The sequence below is a fragment of the Oculina patagonica genome, chromosome 4 (assembly GCF_052425735.1).
Source record: "Oculina patagonica isolate OP01 chromosome 4, crgOcupat, whole genome shotgun sequence".
NCBI lineage: Eukaryota > Metazoa > Cnidaria > Anthozoa > Scleractinia > Oculinidae > Oculina > Oculina patagonica.
The window spans coordinates 45,022,576-45,047,360 of NC_135761.1; the positions used below are offsets into that span (position 1 = coordinate 45,022,576).

Consider the following 24,785-nt stretch of genomic DNA (forward strand, 5'->3'; position numbering starts at 1 on the left):
TGCTGTTTCGTTAATTAGGTTTTGTTGTTGGCGTATATTTTGAAGGAAAAGGAGAGACGTCATGCGATGTTGTATAGATTTAGGAGGAACGCTAGGAATGAGTTTAATGACAGGGGAGGAAGCAGGTAAATGCGAAGTTTTCGGGACGAAAAGATTAAAAAAGTTGTGCCAAAAACGCCATTTTGAATAATAGCGGACATATTTGACCGGTGGAGACTAGAGGGATCGTGGACTCTGGGGACGAGAATGGCGAGTCGCAGCCTGAATGTGCGTTTGGAATCCAAATGAACCGAAAAGGAATTTTGTAAGGATGACAGGAAGAATTTCTTGTGAGAGGAGGTTGAATTAGGCTGTGCACTGAAGGCAGACGGTAATGAGAGACGAGTTCAGGTATGACATGTGTTTATAATAGAATGTAGTTTGCGCGTTCCTATGTTTATTGACCTTTATTGCCAGCTTTGGCTTTGATTTTGGACCGGCGATCCGATTATTAAAACAACTTGAACTGTTTAGTGAGTTCAGATATGGCCATTACTTTGAAACAACATGTTTTGTTTCTCCTCTACTAGCTAAATTGCGAAGTTCAGTCGGGCCGAAGTTTGGAACTTTGTATCGAAATTGACAATTTGATTCGCTAACTCGCAACGTAATTGGAAACTCGTAACAAACTTCCCAATCCCCCCCCCAAAAAAAAAAAAATAAATAAATAATAACATATTTCCACGTATTTTATTGAAAAAAGGCGTACACAAAAAGGTCATTCTTGGTTTTAAGATTCCGGGCTTTCTTATCCGGATTTCCGGCATTCCGGGTTTCAGGCATTCCGGGTTTCCGGCATTCCGGGTTTTAGGACAACCCACATATAGATCTGCTACGAAATGGAATGAAGTTGTTTAAAAACCGATAGCCTATTGAATATTGGTCATACACCGATACAAGCAATTTGTTCTTTAAAAAGAAAAAAACCTGGCGGTTTGCTGCTGTGTGAGAGTTTTAGGGCCAGTGTTAACATGACACATGAATGACTCATTCCGGAACAAGTTAATCCCATCCCGATATATTTCACTCTATCTGTTTACATGATACCAAGACAAAAGTCAAGTCATTCCCGAATGAGTTCATTCCGGTTTTTAAATGAATTTGATTCCGAGATGAAACCGCATCTTGTGAAACCACATACAGAGGTCACAGTTTGAACTCAGAGCAAAAAAATGTAAATTATAGCGTTTACTGTTTAGCCCGAAGAAGCAGCCCTATGGTCAAATTGCTTGTTAAAATTGCAGATATAGCCATCATGAGCATTAAAAATACCGGTAACATGTTTGCTCAAAACATGCGCCATCTTGTTTTGATCTTGAGTGAAAACTACGCACGTGAAAACGACTTTGGTTGAGCTGGTCGATTATGTCATGTGGAATGTATGCAGTCAACGAAATTCATTGTGAACTTGTTCCGAAATATAAGTCATTCTGGAACTATATGTAAATAGGCCCTCATGTGCAAGCAGCAAGGCGTGTGAGGCATGGCAGCGAGGTATATGAGGCAAAAATCCCTACTCCAAATGAAAAGGTTTAAATCGGAGTGCTATATTTAAGCTTTCTGATCTGCTATTTAGCTGGCTTACTAGTCATAGAATGGATCGCACACCTTGCTGCCTCGCACTTTTGTGACGACCTGCTGTATGACCCCTTATAATCGACTGTCTTTACTAACCCGGTGGAAGTCGTCATTCAAAATATGGATATCACAGAACTGTAAATTGTAGATCACTACAGCAAGGTTTTTGTTTCGTTTCCTCAGAAACGATACGGTATTATTTTGGCTTCGATGTGAACTATTTACACAGTGGGGGCTACTATCCAATCAGAAGAACGGTCGTAACCACAAAGTAAATACGTTTGACCGAAGGCAATTAATTTCGTAAAAACATGTTCTTCAAATTTCGGAAAGATATTCCTCAGCATGATCAAAAAATATTGAGATTCGTTGCAAACAGAAATATTTGACGAATGCAATGGTTTTAAGTTTGATTAAAGCGATGTATTGTAAGAAAACTAGAGAAAGCTCTCGTAGCGTTTAATTGTTAAGTAAACATTCTAGCGATTTTCTGAAACGGAAGTAAATTTCCACCAATCAGTGTTTGCAAACTCAAACAAAAACGGGATGACTTGTCGTGTTTGCTCGCACGGGGGGCTGCTATCCAATCACAAGAACGATCGTAACCACAAAGTAAATACGTATGACCGATGGCAATTAATTTCGTAGAAACATGTTCTTCAAATATCGGAAATATATTACTCAGCATGACCAAAAATATTGAGATTCGTTGCAAACAGAAATATCTAACGACTGCAAGGTTTTAAGTTTGATTAAAGCGATGTATTGTAAGAAAACAAGAGAAAGCTCTCGTAGCGTTTAATATTATTCTGAAACGGAAGTAAATTTCCACCAAGCAGTGTTTGCAAGCGCAAAGAAAAACGGGATGACTTGGCGTATCTCTTATTTGCTCGCACGGTAGAGCTTAAGTGCGCTACAAAGAGAAGTGCATATTTGCAGGTGAGTTACAAAGTTTATTTCAATTCATGTAACAGAGGAATGTATAAATGTGGGAGATTGCCCTATTCTATTTGTACATGAAAATTCACAGCATTGTCAACGTCACAAACAGCGCGAATACACGCAAAATTGCGTGGGTTCTCGCGTGGATGTACCCGGAATTGCGTGATCAGTGTCACGTGCGTCGCAAAAACATTCGAGTCTGCACGGAAAGTTGAGGACGAAAAAGAAGACAGTCAAGTTCTGTTCAAAGTTCAAATTTTGTATGGACAGTATCGTATAGCAAGGTGTTCAACTGCCGTGTTGAACTAAATTCGTCTATTTAGTTGATGTAACGCTCAACATTAACTACCGTTGCAACTGCTGGAGCAGATTTCTGAAATTAAATTAATGATATAAACATTATTCGGATTATTCAAAGCCATCGCGGTCTGATCGAAACTCCACAGTATCGCCAAAAGTGCAGATCGTTATTATCAGTGTTACCAATGTAAGGCTGTTACACTGACAACAGAAGCAACTTGGTTATTCTGTGGAGATAATTTTATGTTTGCCGGAAGAGCGTGCAGCGCGGATCGAGCAAAATACAATCATGGTATGACTGTAAATACTTCTGGATGTATTTCAGCTTACCGTAATTGTAAATCCCGGTATACACTCTGTGTATGGTAACTTTTTACATTAATTTGTTTACGTGTCGAAGTTAAGTGACCACAGGCATTTGATTTGGAAGAAATGGCTTTGAAACAGTGTATTTGTGCTTATCTCTGTTCTTGTCGTCCAGGGTATTGGTTTGTCTAGAATTTTGCATTTATTTGATTTGAAAATGTGATCAATTTAGAGATTTATATACCTCACGATTTTTGTCAAAAGATAATAATTTCATAATAATTTCTGTAGTTATTTGTTATTTTTTCATTGATGGAACATTCAAAGTTATGCTATAAAGTGCCATTTTTAATTTTCATTGGATGAGTAAGGCAAACTCCCTTTATTTAACTTAATTTGGAGAGAAAAACACATGCTATTGCTATAAGGAGAAATGTTATGTGTTACTTGAACTCTGCCAAACTGCAGGAGGACTGAGTTTGTCTCCTTTACATAAAATGGACAGTAGGTGTTAAATGGGAAGTTACTACTGAATATGAAGTTCTTTTCATTTTCACTCGCGCAAAAATTCCATACGCCAGGACCTCCAAATTAAAATAAACCCCAAACCCACCTCTCCTTTAAAGTTAAGCTATTCTCACCCTTCCGCAATCTGGAAACGAAACACTATTTCTTTTTGAAATAGCTGCTTGTTTGGTGTTGTGTTCATGTGTATACATAGTACTCGTGTGTGGAAAAATTCACTGCATTTAGTGGGTTATTTGTTTAGTGTTGTTTTGTTTGTACGCACTGTGACCAGTGATTTTTTTTCCTCCCTTCCCCTCAGGCATTAGCAGGCCATTCACTTGTTATGCAAGTGAAAGAAAGTAAAATCCCAGGTACCTGGGAGAAAAGTGAGTGGGGGGACTCCCCTGCCTCTTATGTTCTCCCACCATGGAACTCCTTTGTAAAATACTTATAATACCAATCAAGTGTAAAGGTGGATGACAATAACTTGCAGGACTGTCATTAAGTTTTTATGCAGCCAAACATTGAAGTTATCACCCGTAGCATTTCATTCTGAATGCAACTTGTAAAGTAACACCAATCAAAATGTTTACCTGTAACATTGAGTGAGCTCATGATCAGCCGTAACAGGTGTTACGGGTTACAGCCCTTAATGACAGCCCTGGATAAGGGATGATAACATTGTTGGTAGCTGTGAAATGAATTCTTTATCTTACCTTCTCAATTGTGGTGCTTTCAAGATATTTACTATACTTAATCGTTTGTTTTTTTAAAGGTGTTATTTGGACTTGTGAAAATTTAAAAAGAATATTTGACAGGTGAACTCACGTAAAAATGCAAGGTGAGATTGTGTGAGTCCTTCTTGGGTTGCTGTATGTTCATCCCACGTGGGATGCTGCCTAAAGGATTCTAAAATGACCTGGGTGGGGTGTCACCTAGGATCCTGCTAATTACTCCAGGTGGGATCCCACTCGAGATACCTGCTGCTAATTCCACATGGAATTTTAGCTGCATGTGCATTGATCCCAGGGGGATCCCACCTGGGATCCTAACTAGTTCTAGGCAGGATCTCAGCTGGAATCCCATCTAATTCTAGGTCTCTACGCATATTATCTGAAGTGGTAATTCCACATGATTAGGCAAAAAAGATATATTAATTAGCTGTCTTACAGTAGATAACAACAGAATCAATACACTGTAGTGTTGTCATTTGAGTTTGATAATTATATTCAATGTAGTCATCTCATTCATCATAAATACATTGTAATTCCATTCATGTGGCCACCAATGAGCCACAAGGTGACAATATTAAAGCTAGGTGTTCTTTAAACAAGAAAATGACTGGTACTGAGCATTTGCTCAGGTCAACTTGAAGGGGCTTTATAATTATTATAGGTAGGTGATTGTATTAATGGGGTGGTGGTAATGGACTTGGCCCATTATTATTGTTTTTTGATTAAGTAAAATTACTGAAAAGTTTTTTCAATAACTCAATTTTGTTTTTGTTTATTTAAGGAGTTATAATAGTTTCAACAACTGATGGGAACAAAGTGGTGCAAGGAACACTGCTGCTATCATCTGCATACCTAAATCTGGAAAGGCTGTATTAGCTCACATGAAGGGAGAAAAAGGTTGCTTTTTATGTGAAGATAAAGGCGATGGGTTGGCAATGGCTTACAGAGATTTTGGCTTTACAGCACAGGCATGTTGCTCCACATGATACCCATGGAAAAGTTGTTATCCGGAACGTTATTTAAAATGGAGAACAGGTACGGCCTCGTACCCAGACGTCTCTCTTGTTCTCGCTTTGTCGGAGAAAGAAAATCGAGGCGCCTGAGGAGGAGGCAGGGACAGGTAAGTGTTACTAGCAGTTATTGTATGCTGTTACTAACCAGTTAATTATTTTCAATACAAGTTTTTTTTAACTTTTTCATGTATCCAACACTTATTAATTAACATGATATATCTTCTTCTGTCAATCATATGGAGGTGATATCCTGAAGGGAGAGATGAAATGGAAGTGAAGTTCACCATTAGTTAGTCCGTCTGATCAAAACCAGTGAAGTTGATAATGATATGCCTTGTCCACCTTATAAATAATTTACTGAATTTTATTTTTTTTTATTGAGGTCAATGGGATAAATGGTGCTTCTGTGTCTTTGCGGTTTAAATAATTTGACCTTGTGGTGTGTTAACTACAATTGTCAAGGTCATTAAAAATTTTAATTATTGAATATCAAGTTAATAAATCATTAAAATGGTTTATAAACTTGATATTCAAGCTTCAGAATACAGAAATTAGCCTCTCTACTAGTATTGAAAGGTGTCTTAGTGAATTACTTGCTTCACTACAGTATGCAAATGACAGCTATCACAATTCTTGTGAGTGAGCAGATAACAACAAAACAGCTAATAATGATTAATAAATGCATTTATATGGCAGATTTTCCATATGTATTATGTTCAAATAATCCGATGAACTGTTGGACAATTTCTACAGATTGACAACAGTACTTTATGGTTAGATATGAATTGGTTGATGCTTTGGCATACAATTTTCATCACAGGTGGCCCAAGCTCCTAAAGGAGCCGTCAACATATAGACCACATACGACATTGCGTAATAACGTTATTATAAGGGTTTGTATGGGAATATAACGATCGTAAAAAATAATTCAAAATAGAGGAAAAGTATCCAATAAAATTCACTTAACTATCCTCTTCTGTCTATATCTTGTGTTTCTATGCCGTTTGGAGGCGATTTGAAGCCATTTCAGTGGGTTTTAGGTTCGCTGGTTTCCTATCATTTAAGGGTTTGTATGGGAATATAACGATCGTAAAAAATAATTCAAAATAAAGGGGAAAATATCCGATAAAATCGACGATCGTTATATTCCCATACAAACCCTTAAATGATACAGTGAATGATAGGAAACCAGCGAACCTAAAACCCACTGAAATGGCTTTAAATCGCCTCCAAACGGCATAGAAACACAAGATATAGACAGAAGAGGATAGTTAAGTGAATTTTATTGGATACTTTTCCTCTATTTTGAATTATTTTTTACGATCGTTATATTCCCATACAAACCCTTATAATAACGTTATTACGCAATGTCGTATGTGGTCTATATGTTGACGGCTCCTTTAGGCGCTTGGGCTACCTGTGTTTTCATGTCAGTGCACCTGCATAACTCATAAGTGCACAGCTAATAGTATTTCCGAAATGATTCGATTTAGCACCCGGGGGGCTTATTTACTTTTGGCACCTCATGGAAGGGCGCTTATTGAGACAGGGCACTTATTTAATTTTTTGAGAAAAAACCAAATGTTCAAAACAAAACTTAAATATATATTGAAATAACTAACAATAACTGAAACTGTCAGTAACAAATTGTTGAAAGTTCAGTTACTTTTAAAAGAATTGTTTATTTTAGCAGTAAATATATACATGTTCGGTCCGGTGAATGTTTGTGAGTTTATCTTTTCGACATTGATGACATTTTCATCCCCAGAGGCTGCAATCCTTTTGGGAAGGAGAATGCATCGATGACTTCAATAGGGATGGTTATCCACAATAGGGGGGGGGGGGGGGGTATTAGAATAGAGGCTCATAACAATGGGGCACTTAATAGAGGCTCTTATTGGAATAGGGGCGCTTATTGACAAAAACACATTCGAAGGGGGGCGCTTATTGGAAGGAGGGCGCTTAATAGAATCATTACAGTATCCAATATTGTTTGGCTTTTTCACTGCCACTGGAAGTGTGGAACTAAACTAATACACCAAAATGTTGCATAGAGAAAGTGCTTTACTCATTCTTTTATTTAGCAGTATATCAGCGTGAACTGTTGCTTTTTTGCCCGGTCACATGTGCCGAATTTAATTGCAAGGCTGTTTTATGTTATAATTTATTTCTCAATTGTGTTTACAGAAAATGTCAATACTTCCTCCACAGAAGGGATTGGGAATTCCAGGTGATGGGAGGGGTCTCAAAGGCCAAAACGGTAAGGAAAGGTATGAAGCTAAATTGGATTTCCGGAGGGTTCCCTTAGGTTGGGGGTGGGGGTGGGGGTCTTAGGAAAAATTCCTTCTGTGAGGGAGTTATGGATCATTTTTCTTCAGTTAAGCAAAATATTATTTTCTGATAGAAAAAAAATAGGGCGTCAGATGACAATATTTTTAACTGCTGAAAACAATATGATGATCAACTTGAAGCAAAAAGCGATAACAATTGTTTGAATTCTTTGTTAGACCATGTGTAGGGGTGGGTAAGGTGGGGTGTAAACTCCGTTGAAGGGTACGTGCTGAAGTAATTGGCCCTTTGAGAACTAAAGATGCACAGTGTCCCTTTCCCATTCCCAAAGATCACTTGGTTTCCTGTTGTCTCTGGTGGGGTAATAGAAGGGATTTTTTTGTCTAAATCATGAATTATCAACAACAAACATCGGGGATGATGTGGTCCAACTTCTACAACAATAAAATAAAGAATTTTTGATTTTGTATCTTTTTTTCTCACTTAATGATTAATAAAAATGTTACAAAAAATTCCTTTAATATAGAAAAGTGGAAAACAGACGTTATAGTAAAAAAAAACGTTCGGTTTTTATTTGTACATATTATAGCCTTTTAACCTTTTTTAAAAAAAAAATTACGTCTTAGCGAACATTATATCGAGTAAAATTTGTATAAGTAATTGTGGGTACTTGCAGTGATTCTATAAAGTTAGCTTTTTAAAATAGTAAGCTAAAAGGATTAGGCTCAAGATGGGATTTAAAGTTGGAACCTGGTCTTACCAATGCAGTACTGTATGATGCTTTTAGATACCACTGAACCAACATTGATAATTTTGCATGCCTTGATAATTTTGATAATGGTAGAGCATCAGAGTAATATCGAAAAGTTTCAGGTACATGTATGAAGCTAATGTCAAGTGCGATTTTTTTGTAGGTTTGTTTGGAATCTTATGTTAAGCCGCTTCAGACTTGAAATTGATAAAGCTCTTTGGTAGTGATTGCTGGCTGAGAAGGCTATAGGCTAACGGAGTTTCTCATTCCTAAAATCTGCAATTTGAATTAAGTTATGCACAAAGCTGTGGTATAAAAAGACAGTAAACGCCAAGAAAAATACATTTTTGCACCGTGTTCTCCAGCATGATAAATAGATCAAGTTATGTTGATTTGGACTCGAAGTTATTGATATTTTTGTTACTATGGGGGCCACCCATGGAGGGGAGGGGGACAGCACATTGTGTTGTTTCGAACAAAATTTTTCTTGTTGTGTGTGGAAGCATTTCATCTGTTCGCTAAAATCTGCTTTTGTTCACGTGTTGCCAGTTATGTTTTCCTCTTGTTTGTAAATCCCCAAAGGCTATTTCGATTAAAGGCAAACGTCAGTTTACCATTTTTAACCAAGCCAAAGTTGCAAAGTGCCAAGCCGTCGCGACTGACAAATACAGCATTTCCTCCGCGAAAATAAAAAAAAAGTGCTTGAACTGAAAGACGTTTGCATTCTTCCATGATATGTTCGAACAACAATGCCCAGGATAAACCTTCTACTCATACTAACTTCATGCAAAAAAGTCGATATCTCGAAGAGATCTTTGATTTATTTCAAAATTTAACTTCCCTTAAGGTAAACAACCAACTGGCAAAGTTTGGTTGGAAATCTATGAGCAGTTCTATTTCAAGGGAATTACCTTAAGGTCTCTATTCAGAATTCTTGCAATACATAGTTCCGTTGTGAAGGCCTTACTTACAATTTTAGTGGCATTTTGTGGAAGTGCCGGGAGTAGACGAATGGTGACACCACCACAGATAGCGCATCCAATTTTTTAATAAGCGCCACACTCGCGATCCAATAAGCGCTGCATCTGAGGCGCAAAAAAATATAATAAACAGCGCCGCGCTTATTCGAATAAATACCGTAACCTGATGATAGTACTAGTGGCTACGTGCATATCAATCAGGATGTGAAAGGTATGGGAAGCTTTGTGGTAAATTGACAATTTCTTGGGAACTTAATATTAGATGCACCAGTGTATGCAACAGTATCAACGCATACCGAAAAATCAGGGTTATAAGTGCTCCTGCTTATAACCGTGTCTAGTTATAAGCTCATCTACATGGAAACAAAAAAAACATCCGGATATAAGCCCCCCCCCCCCCCCTATGGTAGATGACAGTAAATGTTGCTTTACAGTACACACTCTTTTATCGGACACATATATGGACAGGTGCTTTGTTGCGCATTTTATTTGATTTTTGTGTTGGTCCCCTTTTTTATTCTATTTTACTGTACCTTTTATTGGGATTACACGCCTCCCATGCCTCACTGCCTCGCCTCGCATACCCCGCTGCCTCACATATTTGGAATACTCTAACGCAGTTATCCTTCAACAACACCATTCCATTCCTTAACTCTAGGTCTCTATATCTCCAACATAATTCTCAGACACTTAACTATTGTTAACAAAATCAATTTGCTATCCAGTCCTTGATAACCAAAATATTAAATGTCAGCCAGTTTCATCTTAAAGAAATTTACTAGCCTCCTACAAACTCAACTTATCTTCGTTCTAAAACTTAAAAGGATCTTTCTCTCATTTTATTCAGTTGCAGAGCAAGAAAATACATGGTTCACAACAAGTCAAGTACACAAGAATTAAAGGCAACAACTAACGAAATGGATCCACAAGAAAGAACCATCTCACAATTATCAAGAAGGATTATAGTTCAAACAAAACTCATGGATTCTGACTCAACTTTATCAGCTGATTTGACGTTTCACCTCTACAGAGTAATGCATCACACTCGCGAAGCAACTAAAATATAAAACAAAGTAAACAAAAAGCCAAAGAACAAACTGCCGTGCAGTTATTAATACTTCACATCTGTAGAGGAATTACACTTCTTGCTTCATTCCATTTGCCTTCTGCTTTAAAATAAAAATGTTCTTAATCGACACACGAACTATACGCAATCGCGTACTTCTGTTTCAGGGATAAAAGTCTTCAGTTTGTAAATTCTGCAACTCACTTGAAGTTAACTAAAGCCATGTGATTTGTCTAACAACGTCACGGCCCAAACGTCACTCGACTTACATAATGAAATACACTTTTTATTTATTTAAAATGAAAAATCTCAATGAACTGTACTCACAGCTGGTGATTACAATGAAAAGCAATGATTGTACTCTGTATATAATATATTACTTATATATTGCTATTTCCATAATATTTCACACTCTAGCCATTAACTGTGCCTGACAACAATCCATGACAATAATCCATCTTCCCCATAAATTTTTTACAAACCTAAAAAAAAGCGTCTCTCTCCCAGCAAGTCACACAACCGCACGTTTTGTCCCTCGTCTAAACCAGCCAACGATTACCTACATAAAGCTCGCAACCACACTCGCCATCAAGCAAACCAAAAGTAACTTTTCCATTTCTTCTGTATGACTTGCACAACCGACTTTACTCCTTTGAAACAACTCCTTATATTAATCGAATATACAGAATAACCACGGCCAAAAACCTACCATTTTCACGTTGTACCGACATACATGTATATATAGACCTGTATAATACACTAAGAACTTCACGACGTCATGAATAACTTGACAAAGCGTCGATGAAAATGACTTAGAAAATTTAAAACCCTTTTTCAAACTTTCTCTAACCGCACCTTACCGGCAACCGAAACGTCCTTTCTATACAAAAATATACGAAATGACCTCCGTCCAAAAAGAATCGCCTTTTCAGACTAAAGGTAACTAATATCATCAAAATTTCGCCTCAGGACGAACACGAAAGCATTCAGAAAAATCACAATTACACCTTTACAATTATCTTTCAAAGTGTCTCAAACCGATACACTGAAAGGCCAATTCATTTCAACACAAACAATATGATATCTCTAATGTAGACGTCATTTCCCGCCCAGTTTTAAGCTTCCTTAAGCTTCTTGTTTGCTCTTAAGATGTCTCGCGTTTTCGTTTTCATTTTTACCCTTTTCGTTTTCACTCCGTTTCAATCAAAATGTTGTTCATAAGAGGAACAGTGCTAGCGAATGCCTAAGGAAAATTTGTTTTACCAAAGATTCTGCCTTTGTTTTTAACCGCATAGCTGTATTTAAAATTAATAAGAGTATGTAAGTTGTCGTTTAGGTATTACATAAGCTACGACTCTTTTTTTCTTCTCTTCAGCTTGCAACAGTGCTCTGGGGCTTGAAAGTGAGAAGATTCCAGACGCTGCTATAACAGCCTCGTCTTACTACGATCACCGATACACTCCCAGCCACGTTCGGCTGAACTCTCCCACTGCATGGATTATCGGTCGCCTCCCTGGCCCACACTGGCTTCAGGTGGATCTTGGACAGACCATGGCGATAAAGGAAGTGGCTACACAGGGCAGGCATGATCATCAACAGTGGGTGATTTCCTACTCGATTTCATCCAGTGTAGATGGGACTGACTGGGTCATGTACATGGAGGGCAATGCTGAAAATGTGAGTCAACTCTTTTTGTGTGTATTTAACAATTATCCTGCGAAATCGCGCGGAATATCGCCTGATACTTAGCCGACGAGGCCGTGGGCCGAGTTGGCTAAAATCGGACGTTATTACGCAAGATTGAACAGGATAATTGTTTTATTATTTAACAAATTGTCAACGAAACACATTTTGCAGACAAAAAAACTAGCAAGAGGCAAGACGAGGCACTTGCCTCGTCTAGATTTTTTCCAAAATTAAAAACAAAATATGTTTTGTTGGGAAAACAATCCTTAGTTGAACAAGACTGAGTTTTCCCAGAAATATGTCATGAAAAATGTCTCTGAAAGAGTTTCAGAGCTTCTAGTTTTCAAACTTTTCTGGAGGGCTTCCCCCCAGAACTCCCTAGCAAGAAGCAAGATCTTGCCTCGTCTATGGCAAAGGTCTGGCTATGGCCCTGAGGAGAGGTTAGCTAGGTAGCATTGGAAAAAGATTGATAATCAGCATCTTTGAACTGGAATAATAATGGTAACCAACTTAATTGGACTTTTTTTACATTTTAGGTATTTCAAGGCAACACTGATATGCACACAGTGGTTTCACACGTGTTTCCACAGCATATCAGGGCTCGCTTTATTAGAATCTGGCCAAAGACCTGGAAAGATCGTGTATCCATGCGGGCAGAGTTGTACGGCTGTTCCCTTGAGTGATGTTGCAGAGAGCTCGAATGAAGACTGTAGTTAACATAAACTATAAACAAGTACGGCCTAAAATATGTCTAAAATATGACTTGCCAAATTCAAGATGGCTTCCACTTATTTACGGAACCTGATTTAGCATAATGATAGGTGTATTGCTGGGTCGAACGTCTGCATAATAGAGTCAAAATGTGTTTGCTCGCATTCATGGGAAAGTAATATATGTTTGAGAGATTATCCACTTTTAAGAGCCCTATAGCCACTATTTCACACCTTGGAAAACAATGATCGTTGTTTACCAGAAGATTTCTCACCCGCGTGTGCACAAAACACAAAATCAAAAAAAACCGGACTGCTTTGCAAGTTGCAAGGTCATAGTTTCTCGGTTACAGGCCCTGTATCCCCGTTCTAAAAGTTGTCTTGAACTTATTCGCGCTGGTTCAAAATGCCTCAGTGACCAGTTTTCAGAAATTGGTTAACCTTTAGGCTTTCAGTCGGTAGCCGACAAGCCGTGTAATAATATCAAACTACAAATTCCTGAGAGAACGAGACATCTGGTAAAAGGTGGAACTGACAAAACAAGATCATGTTTTTGTTTCCTCCTACAGTAAGTAAAGTAAAGTTAAAGAATTGTTTATTTAATGAGGATAGCAAGTGACACTAATAAAACTAATGAACTTGTCGGCCTGCATAAAAAAATAAAAAAAATAAATTAACTTTGTTTAACGAGGGCTGCACGTAACAGTCTTGCAACTGACAAACCTGTGGCCGGCCTCGGATTCCCGATCGAATTGGAATTTAAAAAAGGTCCGTTTTCTTTTTTCTCTGAATGCGATGATATGAAACGATAACCTTAGTTTAACAGAGAGAGATTACAAAATGGATGGGCTTTAGTCAGGATGGACCAAAATGAAAGGCGTCCGTCACGAGCAGAGTTGATAAATAATTTATCATTTTAACTTTTTTTTTTTAGAAGAGAGCATAATCAGTGAAATTTACATGAAAATGCTTTTCCAGCCCTTTTCACAATTAAAGCGCTATTTCTGTGAGTAAATAAACCTAGTCGGCAAGAAGTTGCTAACTGGTAGATGACAAAAATTGTTGGAATTTATCCCAGTTTTCTATACCAAGCAGGCTTTCTGAGACCAAAAGTGCTGCACAAATAAACATAATTAGGAGCTTGAACATATGAAAAATGAAATACTGCTTGAATAAGATATGGAAATAATTACATTTTTATAATTTATAGTTAACTTGACAACGCGACCTTAATTGTTATTGATTCTTTCTTTCGCAAGACAACCGAAAGCAGAGAACGATTTTATATCGTTAAAAAGCAAAACAGATCAGTCTCTTTTACGGAAAAGCCAAAACTGGTGAATCACTCACATCCACATCGTACGGAAGAGCCCGGCTAAAGGTAAGTATTGCAGTATGGTTTACTGCAATTTACCGACTGAGGTTAAGTTAGCCTGCGTTGCAGACGAACAGTTTTGTTCGTCTGCAACGCAGGCTAAGGTTAAGTTTGAGAACAAAGATATATCAAGGCTGAGGTTTATGTTATTTGCCAAATGACACAACCTGCGTGTCTTTGATAATTTCGCTATCATGCCGAAACCGAATATAATAATTGTTTTGTAAAACAATTTAACGGTAGAAATTATGAAGGTATCAGCATTGTATTATAATATTGTTACTTATTTTTTTCTATGTTCGTGAACGGGCGGTATTCTCCCGTCCGGCGAGCTCAGAGTGGACGGTATCCGTTGCGAGATGAATCGTCGAGTGTAATTTTCGCGCGAAATCATTTTGCAGCGTTTTACGAGTGAACGCATGAAAGATTTGCTCTGCAAAAATCGAAATAGCTATTCATTAACCGTTGTCAATGTGAAAGGACAAAATCCAGTTGTACACTTTAGTTTACTGTTAGTACTTTTCGGTTGTATGTGCATTTCGCAATCATTTTCACGTCATTGCGCTAAGCTGTACCGGTTGTTAACTTCAATTATAAGCGAAACGATGCGAGACTCGTATGCTATTTTGTTTAAATACATATTCCTAAACCCGCCATGTCGATCGAGTGGAATTTCTGCAAATTATTGAATGGAGTTTCATCAGAAAGGAGTTCGTTCTGCACAGCTAATCGTTTACACTACACATTTTCTTCGAGCCGGATTAGATATTCAGGAACGTTTACCATTTTATCCGTGCTCGGACTACCTCGAGACTAGGTCCGAGCACGGGTAAGGCAAAGTCGTTTACACGACAAAATTTATCCGTGCCGAACCATTTTTTTCGGTACGCGTACCATTTTTACCTGAGCCGTGCCTAGTTCGGTCCGTATTGGGAAAAAAACTGTGCCCTCGGTCTTGGAACAGCCCTCGGTCTGCGGCCTCGGGCGGTATCCAAGACCTCGGGCACAGTTTTTCCTAATATGGACCTCCCGACTAATGATTATTATCATGGGTAATGTTGTCAAATTTAAAGGCTATTTATTTATATCGTTTGCTATTACAGTCCATAGCAGAATTACGTTTCACACAAACCGTATTCCTTTCTTGGTGAATGGTTATCTGGGATCCCTTTGGCTATATGATCCTCTCGCCCTAGGCGGTTGAAAACTCGTGTATATTCGCAAAAGAGGAAGGGACTAAAAGGTGTTCAAACTACCATGCGTAAAGAACGTTTAAATGGAAGGAGTTATAAGTTAGCAAGGTACTGACTGAACGATGTATATTGTGAATTTCTTTCTTTTTCGTGACAGGAGTTATGTTTTCAAAGTTCATCATAGCAACTTTGTTTCTGATTCTCTATTGTCCTGTACAAGTCACTTTGGCTTCTGCCGCACAGTGCAAGGATGCAACCTACTCCATTCCAAATCGCGTCTTAACAGGTCACGCGTTTCTTACGAAACCATCCCCAAGCATTGGAGATTGCGTGATATCGTGTATCGAGCGTGATCCCTTGTGTGAAAGCATCAACTATTACCGAAAGACTAAGACTTGTGAATTAAATGACAAGACTATAAATTCTTATCCAGATGACATCGTTGACTTTGAATGGGCAATCTACATGACCAACAGCGTACGACTCCTCCCTTGTGATGATTTAGACTTCAAATGTGGACGACAAACAGATATATGTCATCTTAAAGAAGGCGGCAATAAGTGTAAAGGTAAAATCAAACAAGTAGCCTAAACCATTTCTTTGAACCTTTTAACTATATATGTTGTAAAAATATCAAGTCTGTCTGTTTGTCTGTCTACCTGTCTGTCTGTAATCCAACCAGGCAGTCAGTCAGTCAGTCAGTCAGTCAGTCATAAGTCGATCAGTCAGTCGATCAGTCAGTCAGTCAGTCAGTCATCAATCAGTCATCATTCAGTCAGTCAATCAGTCGATGAGTTGGTCAGTCAGTCAATCAGTCATAAGTCGATCAGTTAGTTAGTCAGTCATCTTTCAGTCAGTCACTCAGTCATTCAAATCTCCAAATCTCCAATCTCCAGGTGTGATGTTAGGGAATCGAACTATAAACTGCTTAATGTACGCAGATGATTTGTTAATAATCAGTCCTTCTCCCGAAGGGTTGCAACAATCGCTTAATGTAATTCATAGACACGCTCAGCAATGGAAGCTCAAAGTTAATACCAAAAAGTCGAACATAATCATATTTAGTGGTAACGGACAAAACAAAAATAATATAAATTTTAAATTATATTATAAATAATATAAATTTGCAAATTGTCGACTAACAAACATATTCAGGTATAGAAATGACTTCATCCGGTCGTTACACCTATGCAAGGGAAATTCTCAGCAAAAAAGCTACTAAGGTCCTCTCGATAATCAAACGATCCTTTTCTAACACGGATTCAGCAGCTATTGCGATTATAAAGAACAAACTTTTCAATGCCCTTGTTAAGCCCGTGTTACTTTATGCGTGCGAAATTTGGGGACCAGAACTACTGTCATATAAAACACACTTCGATAAAAGCACAATTAAGTCCACATTAAGTTCTGTAAACAAACATTAAACGTCCCATGGTATACAGAAAACATTGCTTGCAGGGCAGAACTTGGGCGTTATCCTTTAATCATTGACATAAAAACCTCAATCTTCAGCTACTGGAAAAGACTGAAGTATGGTTGTAATAACGTTTTGTTAAGTGAGGCATTTCAATATGCAGCAACATCTACAACTGTAGAGTGTATATGATTGTATATCTATTTTATATATTTTGTGGGGGAAAAAAAAAAAAAACATTTTTCGATGTTGTAACTAACGAAGAGATGCATCAAGAAACAGAACCGATAACCCGGCAACACATTAAGAACGGCCGATTAAGAAAACCCCTCAGAACTAAGTATTCACAAAACTGGCTGGGCACCCAAAATAGTTCATCGTCAACTTCAAGAGAAAAATTTACACACAAGAAAGTTAAAAAGAGCTATCAATTTGAGAATTACCTAACAACAGTTAAAAACCCAGGACATAGAATGAGCCTGACAAAGCTTAGATTAGGATGTCATGCATTACGAATACAGACTGAAAAACATGAAAATAAAGGAGCATCAATCCCAGTAGAGCAAAGAACATGCTTGGTATGTAAACATAATTGCGTAGAAGACGAAAAGCATTTTTTTGATGTGTTGCCAGGGGTTTACAACCATAAGACATGAATAATAATCTCACATTTTAGTTATTAGTCAGTCAGTCAGTTTAGATATATCCAAGAGAGCAGATTGTTTGGCAATTTCTGAATGTCTTCCATAGACATTCAGAAACCTATACAATGCAAGCAAGCTTAGAATCAATTAGAGATTATCCATTTTTATTAAGATATATAAATGAGATACATATGAGATTTCCTCATTTGTCTAGCATGCGATAAAGCACTGGGGCTTGAAAATGGAAAGATCCCAGACGCTGCTATCACAGCCTCTTCGTACTTTACACACAATTCCCAACTATCTCCCAAATTCGTTCGTCTCAACTCGCCTTCTGCATGGTCTATCGCTGATGACCATCCTGGTCCACACTGGCTCCAAGTTGATCTTGGACGAGCCGTGGCGATCAAAGGAGTAGCTACACAGGGCAGACGCATTGATAATCATGCGCAGTGGGTGACTTCCTACACTGTTTCGTCAAGTCTGAACGGGAGTGACTGGGTAATGTATACAGAGGACAATGTTGAGAAAGTAAGTGAAGTTTTTCTGTGCGTGCAACGTGCTGGGTGATTTGTGCTTACCCCCAGAGAAGAAGATTTGTCAATGTAGCTTATAGGTAATGGTTAGGGTTGAGTTGTTGGGTTGGGACTACATTTAGGGTTAGAGTTGCAGTTTGGGCCTGGGCTAGTCACGTGACCAGCACTCTTTCCACATTAGATCGCCTTAGTTTAAGTAATTGTAGCCTTGTGGTTGTATTGGGCCCTTATAAAGTGTAAAAAGCCAAGCTAAAATTTACTTCCCTTGCTTCAATTTTGTGCTGTGGTCTGTTGTTAAATGTTTTTAGGGTTTATGCTATCCACCCTCCCCTTCAACTTTTTGCCCTGTGCTCAAGGTGACACACACATTTGCACGAGGTCTAGTATTGATGAATCCTGCATGTTTGAAGCGTCTTATAGTTTGAAAGAAGAATTGACTGGAAAAAAACATTTTTAGACTTGGCAGAAAGAAGGACAACTCTAAGACGACTGAAAATTTAAAGATATATAAAATTGATTAATGCACATGTTATTGGTGTGTTTATTATCTCAGCTAATCGGAGCACGGGGGGGGGGTGGGTACTCCCATAAATTTCGGATAGGGGTGTGCCGCCAAGGTTCTCAAACCCTGACCCTATTTAAGGATAAAGAAAGCGAAAATTGATACCCTTTTTACCGAATGGTAATGAGGTTATGTTATGGGCCGCATTTTCTCACTCGAACACTCACTCACTCGATTCTGATATCAAACCGCAATTAATTTAGCCTTAAAACGAGAAACGTGCTGACAGAAAGGTCCTTTAAACGCATTCAGCACATGTCAATCAAATCTCAACCTCGTTCCAGGGTCTCTCTCTTTCAGGGAACTAAATTGAATTTCACAAAACAAATCGAAAGAGGATCACTTCCACTTATCCTCTGGTGATAAAAGAGAAAAGAATTCGCTCAACGAAGCCTCAGAGCATAGGCTATCAATTACCCATTCACGTAAGAAAACATTCAAGGACGCGTTTTAGTAAACACAACATTCATGCACGTTTTTGTTTCGCGTCACATCATCTTCGTGTCACGTCATCCGTTCTTCATCTTTTTGAGTCGTGCAGAAACGCGCATCTTTCTCTCAAATTTTAATGGCTGCTTAAAATAACGCTATACGTGCTGGCAGAAAAGTAAACATATTCACAAAACAAATTTACTTAATGCTAAAAAGGATCAAAGGTTACACTTAAATATTTTTTGTGATAAAATAGAATTCGCGCTACGAAGCCTGAGAGCACGAACCATCAATGACGCAATTCCCATGGAAATTCACAGGGAAATAAAGTGAGATTGTGTTACATTATTGAACGCTTATTTGAAGAAAAAAACTATCAATGACCCATTCACGCAAGAAAACATTCGAAGGCAAATTAAGTGAGATTGTGACATTACTGATAGCACCAATGAACTACATATAGTTACGCTTAAAAACTGTTAAAATTATTACGCTCGCCTTGTGACGTGTTTTAGTCAACACAACATCCACGGCACGTTTTTGTTTCGCGTCACGTCACCTCGTGTCACGTCATCCGTTTTTCATCTTTTTGACTCGAGCAGATACACGAAGTGCTCGGGCGTATCTTTTCTCTCAATTTTTTTTCGCTGCTCAAAAATAACGCTATACGTGCTGACAGAAAAGTAAACATATTCACAAAACAAATTTACTTAATGCTTAAAAGGATCAAAGGTAATACACTAACCGGTAAATATTTTGGTTGTGAAAACTGAATGGCGCTACGACCCCTGAGAGCACGAGCCATCAATGACGCAACTCACGTGGAAAAATAAAGCAAAGTGAGATTGCTTTACTTTATTGGACACTTATTTAGAAAAAAATGCGGAGGTCGGCACTTCATTCATCGAATTACCATGAGGTTGCTCGAAGAGCCTTTGATTAAGGCCCAAAACCGAAAAATAACACCCTATTCAAGGGGAGGAGAAGTGTTCCGTGACGACCCAAATAACGGCTAACCGCGCACGGCAAGACATAAATCTTTATAAAATCGCTTATATTACTAATACCTGAACAGAAAATTCAGTTTTAAGATACCTTTTTTTCGTTTAGCTGGGCGTTTATTTTAGCTAATAGAATTTAGGTACCCTATCTAAGGATTATACCGGGAACACATTGCCAAAAGGAGCAAAAATGATACCCTATTTCAGGACCGAGAACCTCAAAAACCATACCCTATCGGGCGGCACATACCTATATAGGCCACATATCGGAGTACCCCGCCCCCCCCCCCCCACCCCCCGGGCCGGAGCATCATTAACATTGACTTGAATGCGGTAAATCAAAATGTGTCCTTGTCGGTGTTGCCTTGAAATACCTGAAACATATACAACCGCTTAATAAATCCATTCTTGTATTTATAGAGTTTATATGTTTCAGGTATTTCAAGGCAACACCGACAAGGACACAGTGGTTGCTCACGTGTTTCCACAGCATATCAGGGCTCGCTTTATTAGAATCTGGCCAAAGACCTGGAAAGAGCGCGTATCCATGAGGGCAGAGCTGTACGGCTGTTCACTTGAGTGATGGAAAGTGTTTGAACGAGGACTCTAAAATGAATCAAGAAAAGGACAATAGAACTGTTGTCACTTTTACAACATGCCTTAAAGGGGTGCTTGGTCAAGTTAAAATGTCTTCCAGGAATTCGATCACATAAAAGCAAAGCATAGAAGGGCCCGGTTGTTCAAAGCACGATTAGTCTAATCCGGGATAAGCGTGAAATTTGATTTCGGTTTTACAACTCTTCAGTGAGGTTTTCTGTTTCTATTTTCTGTCGTCCACTTTTAACGTGGAGCAATCTCAAACTCCACCAACAATTGGCAATGAAAATCTCTTTTATACGAGAGAAGCTGAAACCTCGATCAACTTTTTAATCCTGGCTTAGTGTTAATCGACTTTCACACAACCCGGTTGGCCCAGCAGAATACATGTAACATGTGTAACCCAGTATCGATGGTCTGCACAAAAGAAGTCCCAAGTTTTTTTCTTTACTTTTCTTTTTTAATTTTTTTCACTACATGTGTTCTGTGCTATATTTTTCTTTCATTGCTTTTTGAGTTTGTAAATAGCAAGGTTGTTATTAAGTATAATATTTCTGGAGTGGCTTATTACACTATGTAATTTATTTTATTTCGTTTTAATGTTACGTTCAAAGATATTAAATAAGATTTAAATGGCATCAAACTAGGAAAAAAATCCGAGTTCCAGATGGGATTTGAACCCACGACCCTCCGTGTTCTAGAATGCGGATGGATGCTCTAACCACTGAGCTACTGGGACTCTAACGTTCACTTCTGTAATTGGTTTAAAAACTCATCCCTTGCGCCTCCCCCAACTATTAAGATAGAAAACTAAAAGCAATGGACGCACGTTTGCCTGGTTGCCAGCCGGCTTCTAAGTAAGTAGTATTCCTTTGTTTTACGACACAATTGAAAGTCGCTCTTGATGAAAGTCATGTGAGTTTATTATGCTATTTTAAAGGAAATTAACGTGAGAAGAAGGCAATTTTTCATGATGAAGGAAATAAACACGCAAGGCAGAGGTATTTCTGCAAGGGAAGAGGAACTTTAAAAACCCTGTAGAAGATCGAATGAAAGATTTAAATACACCAAACAGAATGAACCAGAGAGATTTGTTGATGAATTTGGTTACACATTATGACGGGAGTCAGAATTTTGTGTCAAAACAACAGAAACTAATAACGCTTGAAATAGATTTTCCATGAACCGGTCATAAAGCATTAAGGTCTCACGGAAGGAAAATTGGCGTTTTCATTCCAAGTGAAATTGTGTGAAAATTATCAATGGTAGGCCCAATAAAGTATATATTTTCTGAAAGCTTATTAAATAAAGATTGTAGGATTGGATTTTGTTTTGATCATATAGACCATAATAAGCGACGTTAGCATTTTTTTGCAATTATGATGTTGCGCAACATTAGGTTTATTTGAGAACACATTTACGTGAGAGCCTAAACTTTTATGTGGAATTTGATCTACATATATTGGTCTAAAAAACGGTGTCTCAGTTTTTTCTTTTCTTGCTCCATTAGTTTTTTATGAATTTTTAATCCTAAAGAAGCCCTAAAAACGCCATTTTAAAGTTTAAATATTTATAAAAATAGACCAATGTAAGTAGATCAAATTCCACATAAAAGTTTAGGCTCTCACGTAAATGTGTTCTTAAATAAACCTAATGTTGTGCAACATCATAATTGCAAACAAAATGCTTACGTCGCTTATTATGGTCTATATGATCAAAAAAAAATCCAAAATTAAAATCTTTATTCAATAAGCTTTCAGAAAATATATACTTTATTGGGGTTACCATTGATGGTTTTCACACAATTTCAAAGGCTCAATTAGGGGTATCACGCGCGAGCGGCAAATTGCAAAGGCGCACGAATAAGTCGGTGAGCGAAGCAAGCCTGTGGGGAGGCAGTGAGAACTCGTTGGCTCCCCGCAGGCTCACTTCGCTCAACCACTCGATCTCGTGATCCTTCTCACATGCAGGCCAGGTATTTTAGATCATTGTCTATCTTATAAGGCTTTAATATGGTAAGCGATGACCTTTATAATAATCAGCCACATTTGCGACAATAAGACATTCGATAGAAGATAAAACTTTAACAAATCAAGGCGATGTTTTGTTTGTTTTTTATCTTTGTTTTTGTTTTCAATGTTCTTGGAGTTTTTTTTTTTTTTTAAATAACTTTTTTTTTTTCTTTTCTTTTTTATTAAAAAAAATTAGCAACTCTTTTTATAAAAAAAAAAAAACGGACTTTTTTTTTTTTTTATTTTTTTAAAAACTTTTTCCGGCTAATTTTTCCGCCCCCCCCCCCAAACAAAAAAAAAAAAAAAAATTCAGATAGCGGAACAACGCGTGAGTAAAAATGTAAAGGGCAGAGCACGTGAATAATTTATACTTATTAATAATTAATAATTTCTTACTTTCTTGTGCTTCCCTTCACATCGTTTTCATATAATCAACACAAACGAAATCGCATTCACGGAAAGGCAAGGACATGTAGGTAAGCAAAGTAAGTTTGATTGATTTCCGTTCAGTTTGTTGCTTTCATTTATTTTATTTTTTTCTATTATCAAAAAGCGATAATAACGTCGTAGCATTTTTATATTCCCGCTATGGATAACAAAAAAAGAAACAAATCCAGATCCAATGCGTACAACTCTTAAATTTCGAAATTACACCCACCGTACAAAACTTCACGTTTCTTCGCGTATATGTCCGGTGAACAAGAGTCGTCTGCAATTCTCGGGACTGAAAAGCGATCTAGAGTTTTTGTAATTGAAAATTAACGATCTCACCCCCATTACGATCATTACGGAATGAAATATGACCGGTAGAGAGAGTTTGCACAGCTGCCAAGCAATCTTGGTTAGACTTAAAGCAAGCTAGAATTTCTGAAGCCGCAGAAAACCCATCTAGAATTGAATGGACAGCCAAAACCTTTTCTAAGAAATCTAGGATGTTTGAAAGCATTATGTATGATGTTTATTAAAACTGACTTCGATATCGATGTTTACCTTATTATAGGAAATTAATGATCCCGTAAATTAAGGTCTTTGAAATTAACACGACTTAAATTGGATGGAAAATTCCTTTTAAATAAAGGAAATTAACGCGAGGGATGGAGCAGAATTTCAAAATGAAGCGACTTTACGCGATTTTTGATGTCTCTAAAGATGTTTTGGCTGTTGTTCCGCTCTTCTAAAAAGACGAACAAACTGAAAACATAATATTGCGGATGACATATCTTTAAGGCTTTAACATTGTAAAAAAAAAACTAAAAATAGTGTACAGAAAAGAGAAGGTTTTGTTTTGTTTCCTTGTTTCTATATATGTTCGGAGAGTATCCAGTATGATATTATGGAATGGAGTTGAAGTCTTCGAAATTAACGCTCCACTTTAATAATGTCGCGGAGGAAATAAACGCTCACAAAAATTGTTGGGTCACGGGGGGTCCTCGCATAAGATTAAAGAATGAATAAATAATAATGTTACCTACCATTAGCCTGCAATTGCATCCTAATTTGGGAGCTCTTGTATTTTTCAACTTTAATTTTCTTTTTCGCGTTAGGAGTTATGTTCCCAAAGTTCATCTTAACAACTTTATCCGTGACTCTCTTTTGTCTGGTGCAAGTCACGTTGGCTTCTCTCAGGCAGTGCAAAGACGCAACCTATTCCATTGCAGATCGTGTCCTTGTTGGTCATGCGCTTCTTACCGAAACATGTCCAAGCATTGGAGATTGCGTGGCATTGTGCGTCGAGCGTGATCCCTTGTGTGAAAGTGTCAACTATTACCGAAAGACAAAGATTTGTGAATTAAATGACAAGACTGCAGATTCCAATCCAGATGACATGGTGGATTTTGAATGGGCAATCTGCATGAGCGTACGACTTCTCTCTTGTGATGACTTGGACTTCAAATGTGGACGACAAACAGATATATGTCATCTTAAAGAAGGTGGCAACAAGTGTAAAGGTAAAATCAAACAAGTAGCCTAAAACGTTTTTTGAGCTTTTTAATTATGTTTTAGAAATATAAAGTCTGTCTGTTTGTTTGTCTGTCTGCCTGTCTGTCTGCGTGTCTGTAATCCAACCAACCAGTCAGTCAGTCAGTAAGTCAGTCATCAGTCGAGCAATTAGTCAGT

The 24,785-nt window shown here is 37.9% G+C and overlaps 2 protein-coding genes and 1 long non-coding RNA gene across 7 annotated transcripts in view; all 3 read left to right on the top strand.

Moving 5' to 3' along the window:
* The window catches only part of LOC144648510 (uncharacterized), a 34,704-nt gene that overhangs the window by 1,663 nt on the left and 8,256 nt on the right, over positions 1-24,785 (top strand). Inside the window, exons 3-6 of the mRNA XM_078508042.1 lie at positions 11,881-12,182; positions 12,728-12,870; positions 23,079-23,143; positions 24,212-24,616. Of these exons, the coding sequence (XP_078364168.1) occupies positions 11,881-12,182; positions 12,728-12,870; positions 23,079-23,143; positions 24,212-24,616 (915 nt within the window). The remainder of the gene's footprint in view (positions 1-11,880; positions 12,183-12,727; positions 12,871-23,078; positions 23,144-24,211; positions 24,617-24,785) is intronic.
* Positions 88-10,865, top strand: LOC144652682 (uncharacterized). 4 transcript variants are annotated; one of them, XR_013570592.1, is made up of 4 exons: positions 88-390; positions 4,448-4,513; positions 5,188-5,441; positions 10,287-10,865. It is a non-coding gene; the product is annotated as an uncharacterized LOC144652682 (long non-coding RNA). The 4 variants fall into 4 exon arrangements; XR_013570593.1 differs by lacking the exon at positions 88-390 and adding an exon at positions 3,875-4,111; XR_013570594.1 differs by lacking the exon at positions 88-390 and adding an exon at positions 3,875-4,058.
* On the top strand, positions 12,872-21,158 carry LOC144652614 (lactadherin-like). 2 transcript variants are annotated; one of them, XM_078512690.1, is made up of 4 exons: positions 12,872-14,282; positions 15,627-16,037; positions 17,742-18,058; positions 20,495-21,158. In XM_078512690.1, the coding sequence occupies exons 2-4, from the start codon at positions 15,632-15,634 to the stop codon at positions 20,639-20,641; spliced, it is 870 nt and encodes a 289-aa protein (XP_078368816.1). In that variant the 5' UTR covers positions 12,872-14,282; positions 15,627-15,631; the 3' UTR covers positions 20,642-21,158. The 2 variants fall into 2 exon arrangements, 1 of the variants encoding a protein (XP_078368816.1); XR_013570567.1 differs by lacking the exon at positions 12,872-14,282 and having other exon boundaries at positions 15,133-16,037; positions 20,495-21,000; positions 21,035-21,158.

What these genes read in the sequence shown, in the direction of transcription:
- LOC144652614 (XM_078512690.1), top strand. Translation starts at nt 15,632, where the DNA reads ATGTTTTCAAAGTTCATCATAGCAACTTTGTTTCTGATTCTCTATTGT. An exon ending in AGGCGGCAATAAGTGTAAAG is followed by an intron (nt 16,038 to 17,741) that starts GTAAAATCAAAC and finishes TCATTTGTCTAG; the next exon opens with CATGCGATAAAGCACTGGGG. An exon ending in CAGAGGACAATGTTGAGAAA is followed by an intron (nt 18,059 to 20,494) that starts GTAAGTGAAGTT and finishes TATATGTTTCAG; the next exon opens with GTATTTCAAGGCAACACCGA.